Source organism: Sebastes fasciatus, chromosome 4 (genome assembly GCF_043250625.1).
Source record: "Sebastes fasciatus isolate fSebFas1 chromosome 4, fSebFas1.pri, whole genome shotgun sequence".
NCBI classification, from domain to species: domain Eukaryota; kingdom Metazoa; phylum Chordata; class Actinopteri; order Perciformes; family Sebastidae; genus Sebastes; species Sebastes fasciatus.
In genome coordinates, this window is record NC_133798.1 from 9,957,831 (window position 1) to 9,977,702 (window position 19,872).

General features: G+C 41.1%; 1 protein-coding gene across 1 annotated transcript in view; it reads right to left on the reverse strand.

Annotated features, from left to right (window-relative positions):
- Positions 1-8,180: 8,180 nt before the first annotated feature.
- Positions 8,181-19,872, reverse strand: part of cdh13 (cadherin 13, H-cadherin (heart)) — a 441,664-nt gene continuing 429,972 nt past the window's right edge. Inside the window, exon 14 of the mRNA XM_074631905.1 lies at positions 8,181-9,861. Within this exon, the coding sequence (XP_074488006.1) occupies positions 9,854-9,861 (8 nt within the window). The 3' untranslated portion in view covers positions 8,181-9,853. The remainder of the gene's footprint in view (positions 9,862-19,872) is intronic.

Here is a 19,872-nt window from a genome sequence, read left to right on the forward strand (position 1 = left end):
GGCAGAGGAACATGATTTTTTTCCCACAGATTATCTGTCTCATGCACTATACTGTGAGGATACAGTGACAGTTTTATGAAAATAACTTGCTCAAAGTTCCCGACTGCAGCTTTAAGGATCAGGGGGACATGGCCAGCAGATTGAGGCAGGTGATGCTACATTATCAGAGTGATGAGTGAGGGAAAATAACAGTTGATGGATGAAGAAGAGAATAAAGAGACCCTTTAGGCCTGGTTGAATATATTGCTACTGTAATCGCCACTAATACCTGCCAATGGCCCATTCAACGATTGTCACAAGTTCAGGGCGTTACTTAACCTTGCTAAGCCTAAGTAGAATGAGAGTGAAAATTATAATTGAGTGGTCATTACAGATGAGGATCTTGTGTTAATAGGTGCTAAATGATCATCCAGGAGGGAATAAATGAGTCTGAATGGCAGAGTGGGAGATGGTGGATGAAGGAGATTAGTATCATTATTATTGGATAGTATGGTTGCTATTGGCATTTCCAGAATTAAAGTTATAGGAAGCTGTGAGGAGGAAATCCTCCACGTTGGCAAAGCTATAAAGCAGGACTTCTAATTAGGTAGTGGAATGAAAATACTCAAGCAATGGATGGTTTTGTTTTGAAGCCACAAAGAAGCGGAGGAAGAGTCACCCTGCCTTTCCCACCAGAACAGTTTTTTTCCGCCATTTAAAAACTCATAAACTTTGTTTTCAACTTCGTAACCATTAAAGTTCCTGCTTGTCCTTCCTTTCAGTACTCACCTTGTCCTACTTTGTCATCTCTTGCGTCTCGGAGAATATTTCTCTTAGGTGCTTTTTACCCACCCACCAGTGCCTGATACGAATCACAAGAATAAAACATGAAACATGAATCAGTTGAGCCCAAACCGATATGGAAATATGTGCCAATGCATCACACGGTATTCTACATGGGAGGTGGGTGTTAAAGGCTGTACATGAACTAGAAACTGCTGTGATTAATGTAAACTGCACCCATCATTTCCTCATGAGTATCCAGCACAGGTTAATAAGCAGTTAACTTTGTGCTTGCGGTGCACATATAGCAGCATGCATCTGTCTATTTCACTCACAGCAACGCTACACTGAGAATGAATACAGTTTTTTAAAAACGTCTGTTGAGTCAACTGTATTTTGCCGCCAACAGAAGGTTCAGTTCGATCTAAAAGGTCGTCTTTTAAATCCTCCATCAGCCTCAAATCCAATACAGTATAGTACAAATAATAGGTACTCTTTAGCAGAATAAGCACTGATCAACCAAGACGGCTTGACTCCGAAGTGTTCACATCTATATATGTCAAAGTCAGAGATCACACATTACAGAATAATTGAAGGCAATAACAGAATTCCAGCAGATATAAACTAATCTCAGTTGCGAAGTGATGCACGAGTAACAAAGGAAGACAACAAGGGTGTTAAGTCTCACTGCTCGTTAAAATAGTTTGGAAAAATGTGGGGAGTTTTTGATGATTGCATTCATTAAAGTTGACAGCTACCCGTGTACAGAGCTGACATCAAAATGCAACCCAGACTTCACATAATGTTGAATCTCTGTGTTGCTCAAGAGTCTAGAAAGCGTATTAAAAAAAAAAAAAAGTTAAAGTCATAAATAAATGGACTTTTTGGAGTTGAATTTTTCACATCCAACTGAAATTGGGGTTTTATTGTGGCACTAAAGAACCAGAACCAAAAATAAAATGCCCATTATTATATCTGCTAAATTATCCCAGCTGCTGTAATCATGCACCAACGGACAAGCACTCTCTTCTAACCTGTCTGGATGAAAATCATTTTGTTGCCTTTATGTCCAGCACCTGTCGACAAAAGAATAGGAAAAAAAGCAATAAAAACTGTTTTATTCTCTCTTTTTACCTCACTCGCTTGCTCATTAACTTCCCCCATTCATCTTTTCTCCTTGAAGAAAGAAATCAGAGGGTTTGAGAGGCTGAGGTCTTTCTGTACAATCGGCTTAAATGTATCATTGGGTGAGTCACAATCATTCACAGACAACACCGTTTAATGGCTCCTATAGATCAGTCACTCTCCTCCGTGGAGCAGAGCACTGCTATTAAAGTATGTACTTGCAGCTAATGACTTTTTAAAGCGTACTCCTGTATTCAGTATAGAGAGTCAAAGTCTCTTCACTTCCGGTGTCCCCCCATGGGACCTTCTTCACCTACATTAGTCAACGCCGAGAGACAAAGAATTTATATAATATGTCTAGTGCTTTTATTGTGAAAGGCAAGAACGGAAGTAGCGGATCTGGTATGCACTGCTTTTGTCAAGGTTGAAACGAGTAATAAAGTTTGCCGTCCTGGTTTGGATGCAACTCAACCGGTTCCGCACAACGTGATTGGTTGATGCCTTTATTCCCAGTGCGAAAGCTCACAAAATCTATCTCGTTCCAAAAAACAAAACGACATCCCTTTATATTGCGTTCTGTGCGTAGACTGTAAATAAGATGTGGACGTAGTCACCGTAACGTCACCCATTAGTTTGTGGACTGCCGTTTAGAAGCCTTGAGTTTTTGGCCATCACCATCTTGGTCTTTTTTGCAACCAGAAGTGACACGACAGGGTGGAGCTTAAGTATAACCGAACGCTGAATGAGGTATTTTTCAGCCACCAAAGAGGTTATAATTAACTTTCGTGAACTGAAAACACACTGTGAAAGGGTTAAAAGTTCTAAGATGAAAATGTAGACAACTCTCAGACCGGACAACGCCGTGGTAGCTACCTGTCAATCACAAGGTAGCCACGCCCTAAAGCATACCCTGCTTTATGGTATATTTGACTCTAAATGGGACCATAATTTACTAAATGAACATCATGCTGTATTGAAGAAGACTTGAAACTAGTGATTGAGAACATAAACTCATGTTTACGATGTTTACTGAGGTAATAAATCAAAGGAGAAGTAGGGTCATTTTCTCATAGACTTCTATACAATCAGACTTCTTTTTGCAACCAGAGGAGTCGCCCCCTGCTGGCAATTAGAAAGAATGCAAGTTTAAGGCACTTCCGCTTTGGCTTCACTTCTCAGACTGCGGAGTTGCCCACTGGTTCTGTGTGAAAGTACTCATGACAAAAACAACAGTTCAAAAAATAGATTGATATGCGGATTAATCTCATGAAAACATGCTGGCGATGTGTAGCGGTCTTTATACTTTGACAGTTTTAACAACAAACTGTGACTTTGTTGACTTGCAAAATGATCTTTTAAATGACAAACATCATAAGTGTGATTCATGGGGCAATTCAAATGGGATCAAAACAAATGTTTGTGTCTTGCCGTTAACTATGGTAGACGTTTTTCCGAAATAAGCTCCCATGGTGGTCAATCGGAAAGGGAGGGACTTTGCCTATTGTCTATTCTTTAGTACCTGAAAGCACAACTTCCACTGATCCATTTTCATGGGAATATTTCCACTTTGACTAAGATGACAAGAAGAAACCATGAAAAGCCTTGAGATGAGCTTTCGTCACCCTTTTGGACAAGCCCATATCCTTGATGCTTCACCGGACAAGGACAAAATGGACATCAACACCGATATATCTTGCTTCCCTGCTCTGGCCTGACTTCACTACTGTATATGGGGCCCTACATAATAGCTTTGGCTGGGACACACTTCATTTCCGAAGCTCACATTAATGTGTTGAAACAGACTGACTTAATCTTTTACGTGTGAAAGGCCCCATGTGTTCCATTGCCAGGCTTGGCTAGACATTTGGGGCTCTTCCCAGCGGACATTTATCCCCTGCATGATTGCTTAATGGTGCACTACCTGCTATCTGTAACCACTGTCTTAGCTGCTGCTTCTTCTGAAAAGTGAGACATAGGAATTGTCGACAACTTCGTCGGGTTACCCAGAGCAATAAAGAACTTTCTCAGGGTCGTATTAAGGCAGCGATTACACTAGACGAACAACTGTGTAGTGCCATTCTGTATTGATTCCAAAGTTTATTTTTTATTTCGCTGTTTTTTGCATTCTGGGCATCTCACGTTATCCATTTGGCACCTCTGGCATTTTTGTGGAGCATTAAAAAAAATTTGAGTGGAAACTCTGGCAATTTGAAAAAAAGTCTAAATATTGCAGAAAAGTTGGTGCAAAAATCAATGCAGCCCGGAGAAACATCAGTGGAGCACTTGGAGCTAAGGTAATTTTTGTTTTTAGTATATTAATTCAGTTTTTTACTTTGATTGCATAAATAAAGCTGCCAAAAATGCATCAGTGTGATAAGGATCAGATTTACGCCTGAAAGCATCATGGAGCGCCTTGGGTTTAAGGCATTCGGTGGGAATGATCTTATCAAGTAAACTAAACTCCATCAGATAGGCCTCCACCATGCTCTCACTCAGGGAGATGTTTCTAGACAACCTCCAGCTCGTTAGTAATCGAAATCCCATGGATCCCAGATCCTGTTGACACCGAATGATGTCTTACTACATCCGGGGGTTAGAAGCAGCAGCTTCTATGTTCAGATAATCATGATGTGATGAGTTAAAACATGGTTTACTGAGGTGTTCTGGTGGCCTAGTAGTCAAGATGCATACCATATACTGTGATCCAACACAGTCTCACAGCAGTTCGTGAAATAGTCATGAAATTTCCGCTCGTCTTTTAAAAAAAAATTACTTATAATTTAGGTTTAGGTATCGATTAGGCAACAAAACAACTTTGTTTGGTTTTGGAAAAGATCGGGGTTTGGGTTAAAATAACAATGGTGTAACTTAAGTATGGAGGTATCATGACAAAAAATTACTTAGGTAGCTTTAGGAAAAGATTTTGGTTTGGGTTAAAATAACTCGGGCTCCTGGGGGAAAGTCCGGTGTTTTTTGACCCAGCCATCGACCCAGATCTCCTCCCTACGCGACATTCGCTGCTCTCTCTCTGTTCGTGCTGACCATCACGAAAAAAAAAAGTTAAATTTTATGTCTACGAACGAGAATCAATGAATTAAATTTCATGACTATTTCAAGAACTGCTGTGCAACTGGGCTTTGTGATCACAATGTGCCTGGGACCTTTATTGCATGTCACCCCCTTCTCTTTTCCTTCATTTCCTATCACCTCTCTACTGTACATTTTCATATAAAGACATAAAATGGCCCAACAATTACTGAAAACAAGTCTGGCCACCATGAAGGTAGACAGGCTCCTTCTCTCATTATAGCTTTCTGTGATGTGGCTGACAGGTACACCCTCTGCTGTTATTCAAACCTGTGCATCCACTAGCTTTGCTGTTAGCAATGAAAAAAAAGTGTGCCTCTCAAGGCCATCAACTCATCCTTTATTCCTAACAACATCAATTCATTTTTGCTTTTCTGTTACGGATGGTATCCCATAAGTCCACAGACCCAGGCTAAGTCCTCTAACCTTGATACCCTGCCACTCCATGGTCACTGAAGATTAATAGATAAAGAGGTGAATTTTGACAGCCTACTCTAAACCAACAAAGGCTCACATGTTTTCACAGTTTCACATTAGTTTCAGCTAAGTGCAGTATAGACAAAAACAAGGGTTGCATGGCTGTACTCTCTGCAGCCCAAATGTATTGGAATTGCAAGCACTAATATCACAGCCTTCACCTCATTCATACATTTAATTTATCTGATACTCTCACGCCACTCAAAACTCCACCTCACCATTACAGCTTGTTCAAAAACGCTGTCAAAAAGGCTCAGTCTCCAACTACTCTCATCATATCTGCCCAATTTGTGTGTCTCGGCACTGGTTTCACTGAGGCTAAACGTGCCTTTTAGAATCAGTGTTGAGGTTTTATTGATTACTTTAAAAACACACGCAAACATGGTTTACGTGACTGACCTTTTAAATCTGTGAGCAATAACTGAACCCTGAGGTGCAGAACATCTTTTCGTCTAGACTAAAATATATATATAGCTCTTTAGCTGCTAAATGCTCCACTATGTTCACCGGCTAGTCGCTAACTTTGTCTGTGTGCCGTTTGGTCTGATGCTGAGAAGAACGCTGAGATGGAACAAAAGTTAAGTTGCATACTAAAGACGCTGAATGCAAGGTAGAGCTAAGGTGAACTGCACAGTCTGTGGGCATCTTGTGCGCATTTCACACTATACATGGTCATTTAATCTATTTTAAATAGAAACATATTGATTAGAGCAGCTTTGAGAAAAGCAAATTCAGTGTCATCAACTGAAAATCCAAGAAAAAACACGGATGCCGTTGTTTAATTGCTAAATAATCATAAGCAATGCAGTACAAGAACATTACAACCAATAAAGTCCCATGTATGTTACATCTAATCATTAGCTGATCAATCAAAACAAATAAATCTGGTAACCAGCCTCCAGATGTCGTTGTGTTGTTGAATGGATGTTAAAAAATTTAAAAAGAATTATGTCTCCGACTGCTCAAAGAAACAATTCGAGATTTTGGGAAATACACTTAAACAATTTCTTGCCGGGAATGAGATGAGAGGAGTTAAGTATAATGCCACAGCCAGCAGCTGGTTGATTTAGCTTAACATAAAGAGTTGAAACGGGGAAACAGCTAGCCTGGCTCTGTCTCAAGGATAAAAGAAAATTTGCCTAATTAACACTTTATATCTCATTTCTTAATCCGCACAAAAAACGTGGAGTGGTTTTGCTTAGGTTAATGTGCTGGACTATTTCTTGGCAGGGTGTAGTGACTTTCCGTTGTCATCTTGACCATACAGCTTTCGCTGCCCTCATTGTTCAACGTTTTCAACTTACTGCAGCTGCTCGCCGTGTGACCATGGCGACCAATACCTTGACATCGTGACTTGGGTGTGTTTTTTCCTCCTGTGAACCAGAGTGTATTTCACCAGTGTTTCTGACCCCTAGAACTTGGACTTGGGTGTGTTTTTTCCCCCTGTGAATCGAAGTGTATTTCAACAGCGCTTCTGACCGCAAGAACTTGGATGTGGGTGTCTTTTTTCCCCGTGAACCGGAGTGTATTTCACCAGTGTTTCTGACCGCGAGTCGACAGATTTGGGTGTGTTTTTTTCCTTTGAACTAGTGTATTTATCCAGCATTTCTGACCGCGAGTAGCTGGACGTGGGTGTGTTTTTTTTCCTTGGGATGCAGAGTGTATTTCACAAGTGTTTCTGACTGTGAGTAGCTTGACTTGGGTGTGTTTTTTTCACATGAACCTGAGTGTATTTCACAGGTATATCTGACCGCAAGTAGCCGGACTTGGGCGTGTTTTTTTCCCTTTGATCTAGAGTGTATTTATCCAGCATTTCTGACCGCGAGTAGCCGGACGTGGGTGTGTTTTTTTTCCTTGGATGCAGAATGTATTCCACAGTTGTTTCTGAGTGTGAGTAGTTTGACTTGGGTGTGTTTTTTCCCCCGTGAACTGGAGTGTATAATACAGGTATATCTGACCGCGAGTAGCCGGATTGGGTATGTTTTTTGCCGATGAACCAGAGTGTTGTTTTGAGTGTGAAGTTGTTTGTATGAGCGGTTCTTGAGAAAGCTGCAAGCAGCAACACCACAGGCCAATCATTCGGCCCATTCCGAACAGGCATGTTTTGCACCGGCACTGCACTCATCAGTGTGTGATTATTTGGTCTGGGACAATAAACAATTTATGATACTAGACAACAAAACTTGCTATAATAATTGTATCATATTGCTAACCTTTTCCTAAGCTACAACCCACTCTATTAATCTGCATGATGATTTTATACTAGGTGGATAGCAGCAGCTTGTGGTTTACAGAGAGCAAGTTGCCCTGCTGCCACCAATTCAAAGTACAGAACATAGATGTTGCTTTGACGACAGCTCACTGTCTGAAAGCACCCTTAGAAGTGTGGGAAGCGAGATTTCTTTTTTACCTTTAGATAGAGCTAGCCTAGCTGTTTCCCCTTGCCTTCAGTTGTTATGCTTCACTAATTTAACCATCTCCTGGCTGTAGCTTCATATTAAACGGACATATTCCAGAGTTCTTCTCATGTACAGTAACTCGCAGCTAGAAAGCGAATAAGCGTCTTTTACAAAATAACCTTTAAGTGAAATTGATTAGGATGCAGGAATGCAAAAATGTAAATGACATTTACACACGCTAACACTCGTGGTAAATGTGCAAACAACTCCTTTTTACGAGAGATCAAATGGCCATTCAGTAAACACACAATCTGCAAAACAGCAGTGTGGGAATTTTCAGTAACGGCTTTATTAAATTAGTGCAAAAGACAGACGTAACTCATTCAAAATGTCATCTTTTTTCTTTAAGGTGGTCCTCCACACAAACCCACACACGCTACTTTCTTTTGATGAGCGCAAGAGAAAAAAGCTAAACTATCCACCAAAACCACAGCCTTTGTTTTCGACCTTACACATCTTCTTGTGACTTGTAATGACAGATGGGGAGAGAACAGGAGAGGGTAGAGTTGACGGGAGACAGAATCGAACCTAAACACATGGCAGCCATCAAAACAAGACTCCTGATTCTGCAATTAATCACAGATTTCAAAATTATAAAAAAAAGAAGAAAAAAAAAGATGTTACAATAAAATAGTCAACACATCAATAGCATTAGAAATAGTGCCTAAAATTCACAGAAAAAAGGTTTCCTCTTTTTTATTTACTCACTGTGTGGGTGACAAAAGAACTTGCAATCAAAGTACATAAGTTAATCAATACTGTATATTTATACAATGGTAAAAAATAAAATATTTATATAATAGTACTTTTTTTTTTAAAGGTTTACACCGTTACTATAAAGATATACTGTTTTCCACTCCATGACAACTAATGCAATAAAAACAGAAGCAAATCGAAGGAACGACTCCAGAGAGTTTCTGACTTTGAAGGCTTATGGCTACCACCTTGTCCTAAAAGACCACAACCACTGCAGACAAAGAAACAGGCTTTGTTCTCTCCGCTTTAAGAGGGAAACAAGATCAAACACAGTCTGTGACGAGAAAAGAAAGGAACACATCAAAAAGTCAATGCTCTTCCCCGACCAGGACAGTAGCTCAGCCTTCGCAGTGTTCCCTGGCCCGCCGAGAGACAGAGAGAGGTCGATAGATAGACGGGGGAGACGGGAAGGAGAGGCAGATAGATAGGGGGGATTATGTGTATGCATGGGAGATGGGGGTGATGCAAGGCAGGATGGAGCGGAGGGGAAAAAGAAAATAGAGGTAGCTATGGGAGGAAAAAGAGGACAAAAACGAAACTGGGGATGGAGCGAGAGGTTTTGGATGAACTATGGGAAAACACCAGTGGTTTAAGGTGAGGTCCAATACGAAATTGATTCATAGCTTTTGTTTTGTTACAATATCAATATACATGTTGTTTCAAGTATCTCCTACGGATGTGGCGTGTTGCCATGAAAGCTGCTAACACCCAACGTTTGTCTGCCAGTATAATGGTGTGCTGCCAAAATGGAATACAATGAAAACCGTAAAAAAAAGAAATGGAATAATCGATGGTGGAGGAAGTGTACAAGGGAGAGGAAACACAGAGAAAAATGTCAAATAGAGTCAGGAAAACATGAGGAGATGAGATGAGAGAAGACTGAAGTGGGGAAGGACACATGCCACAAGGAAAGTAAAGATGAAGAGAAGGAGACGAGAGCGGCGAGAGGATAAGTGAGAGATTTTTTTTTTTAGAAAAAAACGCCGAGTGGTGTTATACAGCAGTTGTGCCAGTGGGGATTGTGTGTATATTCTTGTTTGATTTGTCGCGGTCAGAAGACTCCTTCTCGCTTTCTTCATCTTCTTTTTCGTCTTCTTCTTCTTCTCTCCTAAGCCTGGGTTGCGTGGGGGAGATAAGTCGTTGCTTTTCAGTGTTGCAAAAAGGACTACGGGAGGTTTCAGCAGAATCTACAGGCCTGGAGGGAGAGGAGATGAAAGCGCAGGAGAAGACAGTAGAGGAGAGGGGAGGTGGAGAGGAAACGGGGGGGAAAGAGAGAGGGGAGGAATGTGCGGGAAAGAGAGGAGAAAAAGACAGGAGATACTGTAAAGTAAAGGTCATCACTGAAGCAGATCAATCGCAATCAATTACACAGGACAGGTGACGGCATCGCGCCATTAAAGATTCCGTAAGGACAGAACAGGGAAGTTATAATTGTTCACTCTCAGTCCACCTTCAGGCAGTAGCAACCGAGTAATTGGCTTTAATGTGAGAAGTCCACCCCGAAACTGTGTCAGCGTGTACCTTCCTCAACGTCCCGGACAGTTCAATCAATACGGCTGAACACGCGCAACTCTCTCCAAACTTAGAGCGCAGAGAAGTGCAGCGGGCTTTTGATTTATCATGCCATCATGAGACACTTTCTGGAGTGGCTACAGTGAAGATTAATTGGCTACTGACGTGTACTTGTGGAATACTTAAATTTTAACTTCGGAATGAGCTCAGTTTACGGTGCCGAGGACAGCTTCGAAGCAGAAAATATGGCCATGTGTTGGACAAATTAGCCTGGGCTGAACTCCCTGCTTGTTTTTCTGAGGGAGGGGGGTCTGATTCAATTCACACAACATAATCTTTTACGAGAACCTATGAGCTTCAAAGCATCACAGAACATATGTTAATTTGGACTGATGCTGTGTTTTCCCTGGTGGTACAGAGTTTTGAATGAAAAAAAAAAAAGGCGGTATGTTCCCTGGTAATGTGACAGTTTGTTTCATCAGTCTGGTAGAATTGCCTACAACGAGCTGGTTCCAAATTTGATACAAACAAACACATGCAGTCACATCAATACACACAGCAGTCACATGTACACACACACACACACACACACACACACACACACACACACACACACACACACACACACACACACACACACACACACACACACACACACACACACACAGACACTTTGCAGTATGAAATGTGAGAGTTTATTGATTGCCTCTCTGCCAGCCATCTCCTCCAAGTCTGCTCCCTATTTCTGACGTGTTTGGAGACGGCTGAGCATTAGACAGAAACCCTCCTCACTCCTGCTCGCCATTTTGCTCATTCTCTCTCCTCTTTTTCTTTCCCCGGCTCCTTTTTTTTTTCAAAATCTGTTTTCTGATATGACTGGATTGGATAAGGCACTTTGGGCTTCTACAGTACAATGTCCTTAAACTCTCCTTAAGGAGAAGTCAAGAGGTCGAACTAAATTGAAAGATATTTAAACGGTTACACATGCAGGTTCCAGGTGCTCACCGCAAGTTCAGGAAAAGGTCACTTTGCTTCTACTCAAGTCAGATTGCACTGTGGATATGAGCACTTCACTACATTTGCTACATATTTCACGAGTGCACTCTGAACAGCGTGAGGCAAATCCAGGTCATTCTGTTGTGACCTTTTGTTCCTCTTGTCGAACGCAGTGCGCAAATTCTCAAATATATTTTTCTATTGAGCATTACATGAACATAAACTGAAATTTACAATGATTGTAGCAACTTTTGTTTAGTAATAAGCTGCTAATAGATGCATTTTGAGTACTTGTAGGGCAACAAATCACATGCTCAAGGTAACAGATTTAGTAAATGGTTGCACCAGCACAGATGTTTCTTAGCAACCGATTTACACCTTACTTAAGTCTTTACTAATTAAGAGATGATTTTAATTCTAATGTTGCAAATTGAGTTTGTAAATCACTGGTTTAAAACTAGCTAGTATGAAGAACTTAGAACGGACTTTACGCACTTAGCAAACTTAGAAATGGATGTATAAATAGCCAGTTCAATCCAATCCAGGATGGTTAATAACTGTGAAATCTGTTCAACTTTCAATAAGCTTGCAATTATTTAAGACCGTATACTGTTATCACAATGTGACATGGGATTGTGACTATGCATACGTTATATGCTACCCCACACATTTCAGTAGCCTTTACAGGATGAAAGACGCAAGACACTTGTAATATGTGCAATTTACAGTTAATACTGTAGCAAAGAAAGAGAGATCTTACACCGCTCCCTACAGCAGTGTATACGCTGCTGACTTTGTTTAAGTACACTGTAAGTACAACTCATCAGTACACAGATGTAGCGGTTACTGCGAGGAACGGATCAGGTGTGCCGTACACATTCTGCCTTACTTAACAGGCTTACCTTTAAGCCTTGCCTTTTACTGCTAATCTAGCAAAATGCATGCAGCAAAATGTGGTGTAAAACAACCAATTTGGAGGTGGCAATTTGTCATAGCTAGTGATTGTTTCTAAAGGGTTTACTGTTGCATTATGCTTTTTTTTGCGTTCCCATTGTGAGTGCATGAGTGGGCTGCACTGTTGCACTCACTGTTGTGGTCACAGCTCTCGTGGGTTTTGTTTAATAAGTTGGCAGTCGGTATCAGTCAGACACACTCATCATGCATTTCGACTGTTGACATGCCAATATGTCTTTCTGTCCTTTTTTGTTTTTCTGTCTTTATCCTCCCCCCATCTCTGTTTCTCTCTCTCTCTCTCTCTCTCTCTCTCTCTCTCTCTCTCTCTCTCTACATCTCTCTTTTCTCTCTATGAGATTAGGGAGAGGTCTTGAAGAATGTGAACTATAATTTTCCCAGACATTCATGAAATGAATTGGACTGTTCACGTCAAAAAATTCTGGAGCGATCGAAGTGTGCTTGAATGGGTGTGAATATATAATATGGTTGAGGGTACGGAACAGGAGGAGGGTGAAGGGACGATTGATTTTTTCTTTCTCCATTGTTTTTCTTCCAATGCCCCCCTTTCATAACGCTCAGGACTAAGTGTTCCCCCAAAAAGGAAATAAAAGTCGAGAACCACTCCAAGGCGCTCGAGACTCAGATATTGGTTTTTGCAAATCTAATGAGACTCTGGCAGGCCTGTTTCACCTCACATGAAGAACTGGGTATAAAAGAGGCACTTCTCCCCCTCTGGCTAAAAAGTCAAGGCCTTGACATGAAAATACATTGCCGAATCAATTCACCTCAGCTCCCGAGCACACATAAGCTATGAACTCATAGGTCAGGAACAGATGAAAGAGAGAATTATAGGTAGGAGGAAGGGGAAGCGACAAAGAGAGGGATATAATCACTATACCTGAGGTTGGCTGAGTTATGAATGAGCCGCTTTATGTTCGAGCTAGCGGAATTAGGCTGCAATAGCACGCTGTGCTCCTATAGAGAATCGCAGAGGGAAGATTTTATAATGATTCCTGCTACAGTGCATTTGTTCTTGATGTACGTTTGTTGCTGTGGTTGTTGGTCTATATGAAACTCTCAAACACGGACACATAAATGTATGAGTGTGACATTTATCACACCCAACATAAGGTTCTCACATCTGTCTGCAGCTGGGAAAAGGTCCCATATATACAGTATATACAGCCTAAAGTTCCATATACATCCCTCTCTATCACTATCCTGAACAACTGCTACCTGTGCTAGAAAATGAGCCTATTTCCATTCCACAACGCCAGACAGAAAGAAATACATTTTGACTCAAAGGCTTTTGTCGCCATGTATACGAATGACCAAATAGGAGTATCACAGCGATTTCACTGATGTTGACTTATCTTACCGTCTCCGTTTATTGGAAGTCTCTCCGGGTAAAAGCCCGAGCTTAATGCGTAAAATGTAAATTTAACAAGCCGCGGGAGGCGAGGAAGAATCAAATAGGACACTGGAGGGAACAGTAACCATTCCCCAGCCTTTCTAATTGCTGAGAGGAGAGGAGGGTGACAGTTGATTAGCTCAGGTATGTCACGGCTGCTAGACGAAAACAGCGGCATTGCAGCATGAAGAGGAAACATTATAGAGGAGGACAGGGAATCTGTCAGGGTAACACCGGCTATAATGAAAGTTAATGAGCCTTACCAACCCAGAATTTAATGATGAATGAGTTAACTATATAAAAAATTATTAAAAGAAATAACAGGAATTTGTTAGTGAACGGATGACTGGCATTGACTTTAGTTAAAATCATATAATGTATGATAATCTTAATGAATATTTAAATCTCTATTGAATCATTTACCATTATTTCATACTGCCATTACTTGTACGGGAAAGTGTTTAACATAGGAATGTTAGAGACCTAATCAATCATTTTGATGACATACATTTTAAGTAACATATATAGTATATAACTTCAGGATCATACTGTATATAAGCATAAACTGTAATGAGAGGTTGGCTTTGAAAATCAGCAAAATTAAAATACAGATTCAGTTTATGTACACAAAAATGTTAGAGCATCAGAAAATATAATATAGTTTTTTTATTTATTTTATGTTATTACCCTTAAGATTTTCATGAAATGAAACCCCAGCTTTTATAATATTTATCGTCTGGCATTTATGGTGATAACAATTTAATGGATATATTCAGTAATTACCTCTCTTGATAGAGGCGGAGTCCACCATTCCCGTCTGGGATTCAAATTGCCTTCGCACACGTGCAGCATGAAATCAGACCGCTCATGGCATGATGGAAAAAGGCCAACTATTGACTTCTTCATAGAAACAATGGTAGTTTGTTTGGTTGCGCTGCAAAGAGACACACCAGTTGCTCTTCTGTTGGATCTGCTGACAAAGTAGCTGTTAGAGGAACTATTTCTGCCCCCAGAATTTTGGCACTTAGACTGCACTCGCTGCTACGACCGTTATCAATGAAATGAGTGGAACTGGAGGCCGAAGATATTTAGAGTTTAATAGAACTTCTTCACAGTGGATATTAGGGTTGGGCGATTGGACTAATATATCAGCCATCGGCAACTGGTTGTTTTGGGTGATTTTTTTGTGCAATGTTTGTCATTTTATTTTGCTAATTTAATGGTTTGCCACCGAAGAACGAGAGCCAATCAGCCGGGGGCAAAATAGAGTGTAGAGTCGGAATATTTTCACATCTTACTCAATGAAACGAGGGTTTGTTTTAACCAAACCAGAGTGAGTGATTGTTGGAAACACTAACCAAGACGGTTTTGGTGAGTTTTATTTAGGTTCTGTCGAGTTTGAATGAAGTGTGTTTTGCGATGCTCCTCGGCTAGAACAGCTGATCTCCTATAGCAGAAACTACGATAGTGGGGGAGAGGGGGGGGGGCGTCATATGTCACCCAACCCTAGTGCATATGTTGACATATGACGACCCAAAAAGCTAAATAATGATGGCGACGTTCCATTTAAGTGGAACATGTAAAATACGACAGGGACATGTAAATGGTTCATCACCAGAATGATTGTTATTATTTGCAGGGCTGGTATTTATACATGTTGTCGCCAGTCACTGTATATCAGATGCTTTGTATTGTCGTTCGCAGTCACGTCACGTCACCTCCTCCTGATGTTAGCAAACAGCTTATGAATGTTTCTAGACTTTTATTTTTGGCAACTTCAGATTTGTGGCTGAGAAGTCCCTGAGCAGTATGTCCCTGTATAACTGTTTAACAGATGTACCAACAAATCATTCATAGTGCATCAGTAAAATATGAGTGCAGTCGGGTGCAACAACTTTATATTCATAAATAATTCACGAGGCCTTCAAGCATCACTTGCTAATGATCGACAAATAATTCATACATCTTGAGAGCACAAAAATGACAACTTTTTTGTTTCCTAAAAAGGTCAAATGTACAGTTTATATATTAACGTGAGGTACCGGCAATTATTTACTAGCAACGGAATTTTTTTTATGAAACAGATCAAAGCCATTACTCGGTGTCAACTAGTAGAATAAGTAACTTGTCATGTATTTCATCAATAGCTCATACTGTTTGTTAAAGGGGAACTCCACCTAAATTAAGAATTACAAAATGTTTTTTTCCATGGCCAAGAAACTTGTGATGTCACGGGGTATAAAGTCTGGAGCTGCTCCATAGACAATGACAGGGATTTTGTGAATCCACACAATGTTTGTTTTCTTTTTTTTATACCCAAATGATCTTTATTCTATTGTACAGTTGTCAGTTGTGAAACAGAACATCTCCCCGGGTGCTCTCAGTGTCATTTGTAACTTCTTTCCCAATTCATTGTCTATTGGTGCAATTCAACACTTTATACCTTATGGCATCACAAATTTAAGTTTTAACACTCTAGTTTTTGTATTTGGGAGAGAGTTGTTCATGTTTACTAATGTTTTTTGGACTGTCTTAGATCATAGGATTAAGAATAAGAGAAACATATGAATTTTGAAAATGGGCGTATTTCCCCTTTAAGGCCTCTAAACGTTCAATATTTCAATACATTTCAGTATTTTCCACACTCTGTTTAGTCCTGTAACAATCTTGCACATGTGGAATTTGCACTTTGGTTTACTCCCTCATTTAATATTATTTTAAAACAAAATTTGTAACTTGCACACTTTGCTAATGTATATAGTATGTTATTGTTATTCTATGTTCATATTTTATATTTCATATTGTTTAAGCTAGTTGTAGTAGTCTGGTATATTTTGTAGTGTATTCTAATATATTCTTTATATTGTGTATACTATTGATATTATCTCTAGTGTTGATATGTATACTTACTGTGTATTTACTGTTCCTGTGCATTGCCTGGATAACCTACTGCTGTAACACAAGAATTTCCCAATATGGGGTCAATAAAGAACATCTACAGTATCTATCTATTATGAGAGTGATAGCTTAGTTGCTTATAGACTTTTGTCTCGAGAAATGATACACCTCTCGAAATTCACATCACACATATCACAGTTCAAAGATCAATAACCCTCGACAGCTTGATCTGAAGGCAGAAACAACCCATCCACCGAGCACATCACTGTGACGCGACGTCTCTTCAAAGGAAGCTGTGAAAAAGCCATATTTTTTACTAGAGTAAATAAGCCCCTAAACATCCTGTCTCTATAGCTGGGAGGGGATTAGTGTAGAGCTGGAGAAGGAAGAGGAAAAGTGGCTGTCAGAGCAAAGCGAGGGATCAGAGAGGAGGAATAGTGTGGACTAAAACCCCCGGGAGGATGGAGGTAAATTAGTGGCATCTGTGCTGGGAGCTGTTTGTTGTGTTTAATGGTAAATGCTTTGTTTTTACTCCGCCCTCTCACGCTCTCCTTTACTCTTGGAATTACATTATTACTCTTGCTGAAATTACAGAGGAACACAGAGAGAAGCAGTTCTCTGCAGTGCATTACAACTACAGACAAATCTGCAGCTGAAGCCCGTAATCCTGCATGGAAGAGATTTTAGCAAGCGGTTTGAGCTTGTAGCACCCCCCTAAATTGAGCATACGCACTGTGAACTGGTGCAGTGTAGGATGAAATGGGTGTGCATGTGTGTGTATGAGTAGAAACACGGGTGAGAGCATCAGCATCCGCTCCCCCACCCCAGAGATTTTCATTTCATCATCTTATTTCACATCCCTCATAAGCTACATTCACACACAGCGACTACGGGCAACATATTAATCTCCAAAGTCTGGCGATGTCAACACCGACTATATGTGTAAAATACACATTATTTACATACCGTCCAACCTGGACAGTTATTGCCTGCAGTTACACATCATCAACTTTTGAGAATTTCATTTTGAGCAACAGTGAGGCTGCTGCGAGGAGATAGTGCATGTGCTGCACAGTTCACATGTGCACTGATAGGGGGCAGTGTGGTCATCTGTGTTGGTTTGCTACCTGTGAGCTCTGCTAGAGCAGTCCTCCTTGTAATTACTTCAAAAAATTAGGAATCATTCTTATGGGAAGCCGTCCTTTTTTTGCGTGCATCCGCAGCCTATGGGAGCACGTATTGACTGCACTTAGTTTGTCCAATTAGGAAGTCTTATCTCAGGTGAACAACGGATGCTTTCACATGGCCATTTAACACCCCAAATCTGTTTGTCTTTACATATCTGCAAGAGTTTCCCCCTACTGAACTGTAGGATAATACTGTAATTGTTCCCTACTTTATGGTAATCTGTGTGTGTGTGTGTGTGTGTGTGTGTAGAGGATGTGTGTGTGTGTACAGTATGTGTGTGTGAGAGTCTATGGCACTTTGATCACAAAAGAAAGGCTTACAATGGAGGGGAGTGAAAGTAGGCCCCTTGAAAGCTCTGGGATTGTATATGTTGGCACTCCGCACACGCACGCACACGCACACACGCACACACGCACGCACGCACGCCCTCCCTCCCTCTCCGTCCTGCAGGGTTACATACATTATTTAAGGGTCTGAAAAGCAACCCCGGTGGAGTGTTATATGGCTGAGAGGGAGGACAGAAAGCCAGTGAGGACGTGGCTCTGCTTTTGGTGGTGTTGCTAAGCTGAAAGCACTGCTGAAGGAGTCGGTGGGAGAAAAGTGCGGAGGTTTGAGGTACTGGATGGATAGGTGAGATCCGACTGAGGCCGGTGACAGCGGTAGTGCAGTTCCCCACCGTATTAACGAGCAGGCTTCACAACCCACACATCATTTGAATTCCTTTGGCTTCCAGTAGACACACAACGAGAGAAAATCTGTCAGTGGGGGAGAGATGATCTTTCTCTTCAACGAAAATCAACTTGTTTCATCAATTCTCTTGATTCGAGTGTCATTTTATGGAGACTCTCAGGCTAATTTGCCTCTTTCTGTCTTGTTTGAGCTCGTAGATAATGCGTGAATGTGAATCACTTCAGTTGTTTTAAGGAAAATGTGATTTTTCAGATGGAATATGGAATTGAAGTGCTTGTCGAGATAGCATTTTCAGTTTGTAGTCATTTTCTCTCTCCTCTCGAGCCTCGCTCAGAAACACTCGGATACACGGAAATACATTACTCAGAGGAAAAATACAAACACACACACACACACACACACACAAACAAAATACTAACTGCTGCAGAGATTGTAGATTAGATGACCTCCAGAGGGTTTTAAACGGAGGACACAAAGAACAACTGTAGTTCTTGTCTTGTGTTACATAACTTAACGTCTCAGAGCAAAGAACAACCCTGTCTCGTATAAAATATATTCATACTGTATACTACAAATTTGGTTTGCCAAGGAAATGTTATTACTGCTTCAATCAAATTCGCTGGCAAGTTCTTGCTTTTTCCATCCAGGAAGTGTGACATCCTTATTCTGTACAGAAATCACATAGACTTTTACACTGAAGACAGGGGTTGGGTTCACGTCATGCGTTCCACATGTTGTTGGGTTTAGGTTTAACTTTTTAAAACCATGGTTTCCCTTCATAGTGATTCCCCCCCCCTGGTTTGAGTTTAATTGGTGCCGTTGCCACCCCAGGGAGCTGCGGTGCCCACTGTGGGAACCATTGGTTTGCACTACTAGGACGCTTAGTTAAGGTTATAGGAAAGCATCCTGGTTTTGGTTAAACATTGAAAAAAGTCTGTTTCTCATCTCATGCTTCACGTAAATGTTGATTTTTTCAGTATTTACAACCCTTTCCTAAACTTAACCAAGTGAACTTGAATTACCGCCTCCGGGTTGTATGCCTACGCCAACCAGTCAAGTTGCAGTTTACATCCATGTCTGTTCAAAATGTCATCACTACATCATTTTATCGTGTTAGACATTTGTTTGAAATTGTCTTAACTGCCGAGTGTGAAGTGGTCGGGATGCGAGCCAATACCTCCAAGTCTGAGGCCAGGGTTCTCTGCGGAAAACAGTGGATTGCAACCTGCAGGTGGGGAGTGAGTCACCCTCCCAAGCGCGGGAGTTCAAGTCTCTTGGGATCTTGTCAGCAGTTATGCGGGCGCTTTACCGCACCATTGTGGTGTAAAGGGAGCTGAGTCGGAAGGCAGAGCACTCGATTTACCAGTCCATCTACGTTCCAGCCCTTACCTATTATCATGAGCTCTGGGTAGTGACCGAAAGAATGAGATTGCGGATACAAGCAGCCGAAATGAGCTTCCTTCGTAGGGTGGCCTGGCTCAGCCGTAGGGATAGGGTGAGGAGCTCAGACATCCGGAGGGAGCTCGGAGTAGAGCCGCTGCTCCTTCGCGTCGAAAG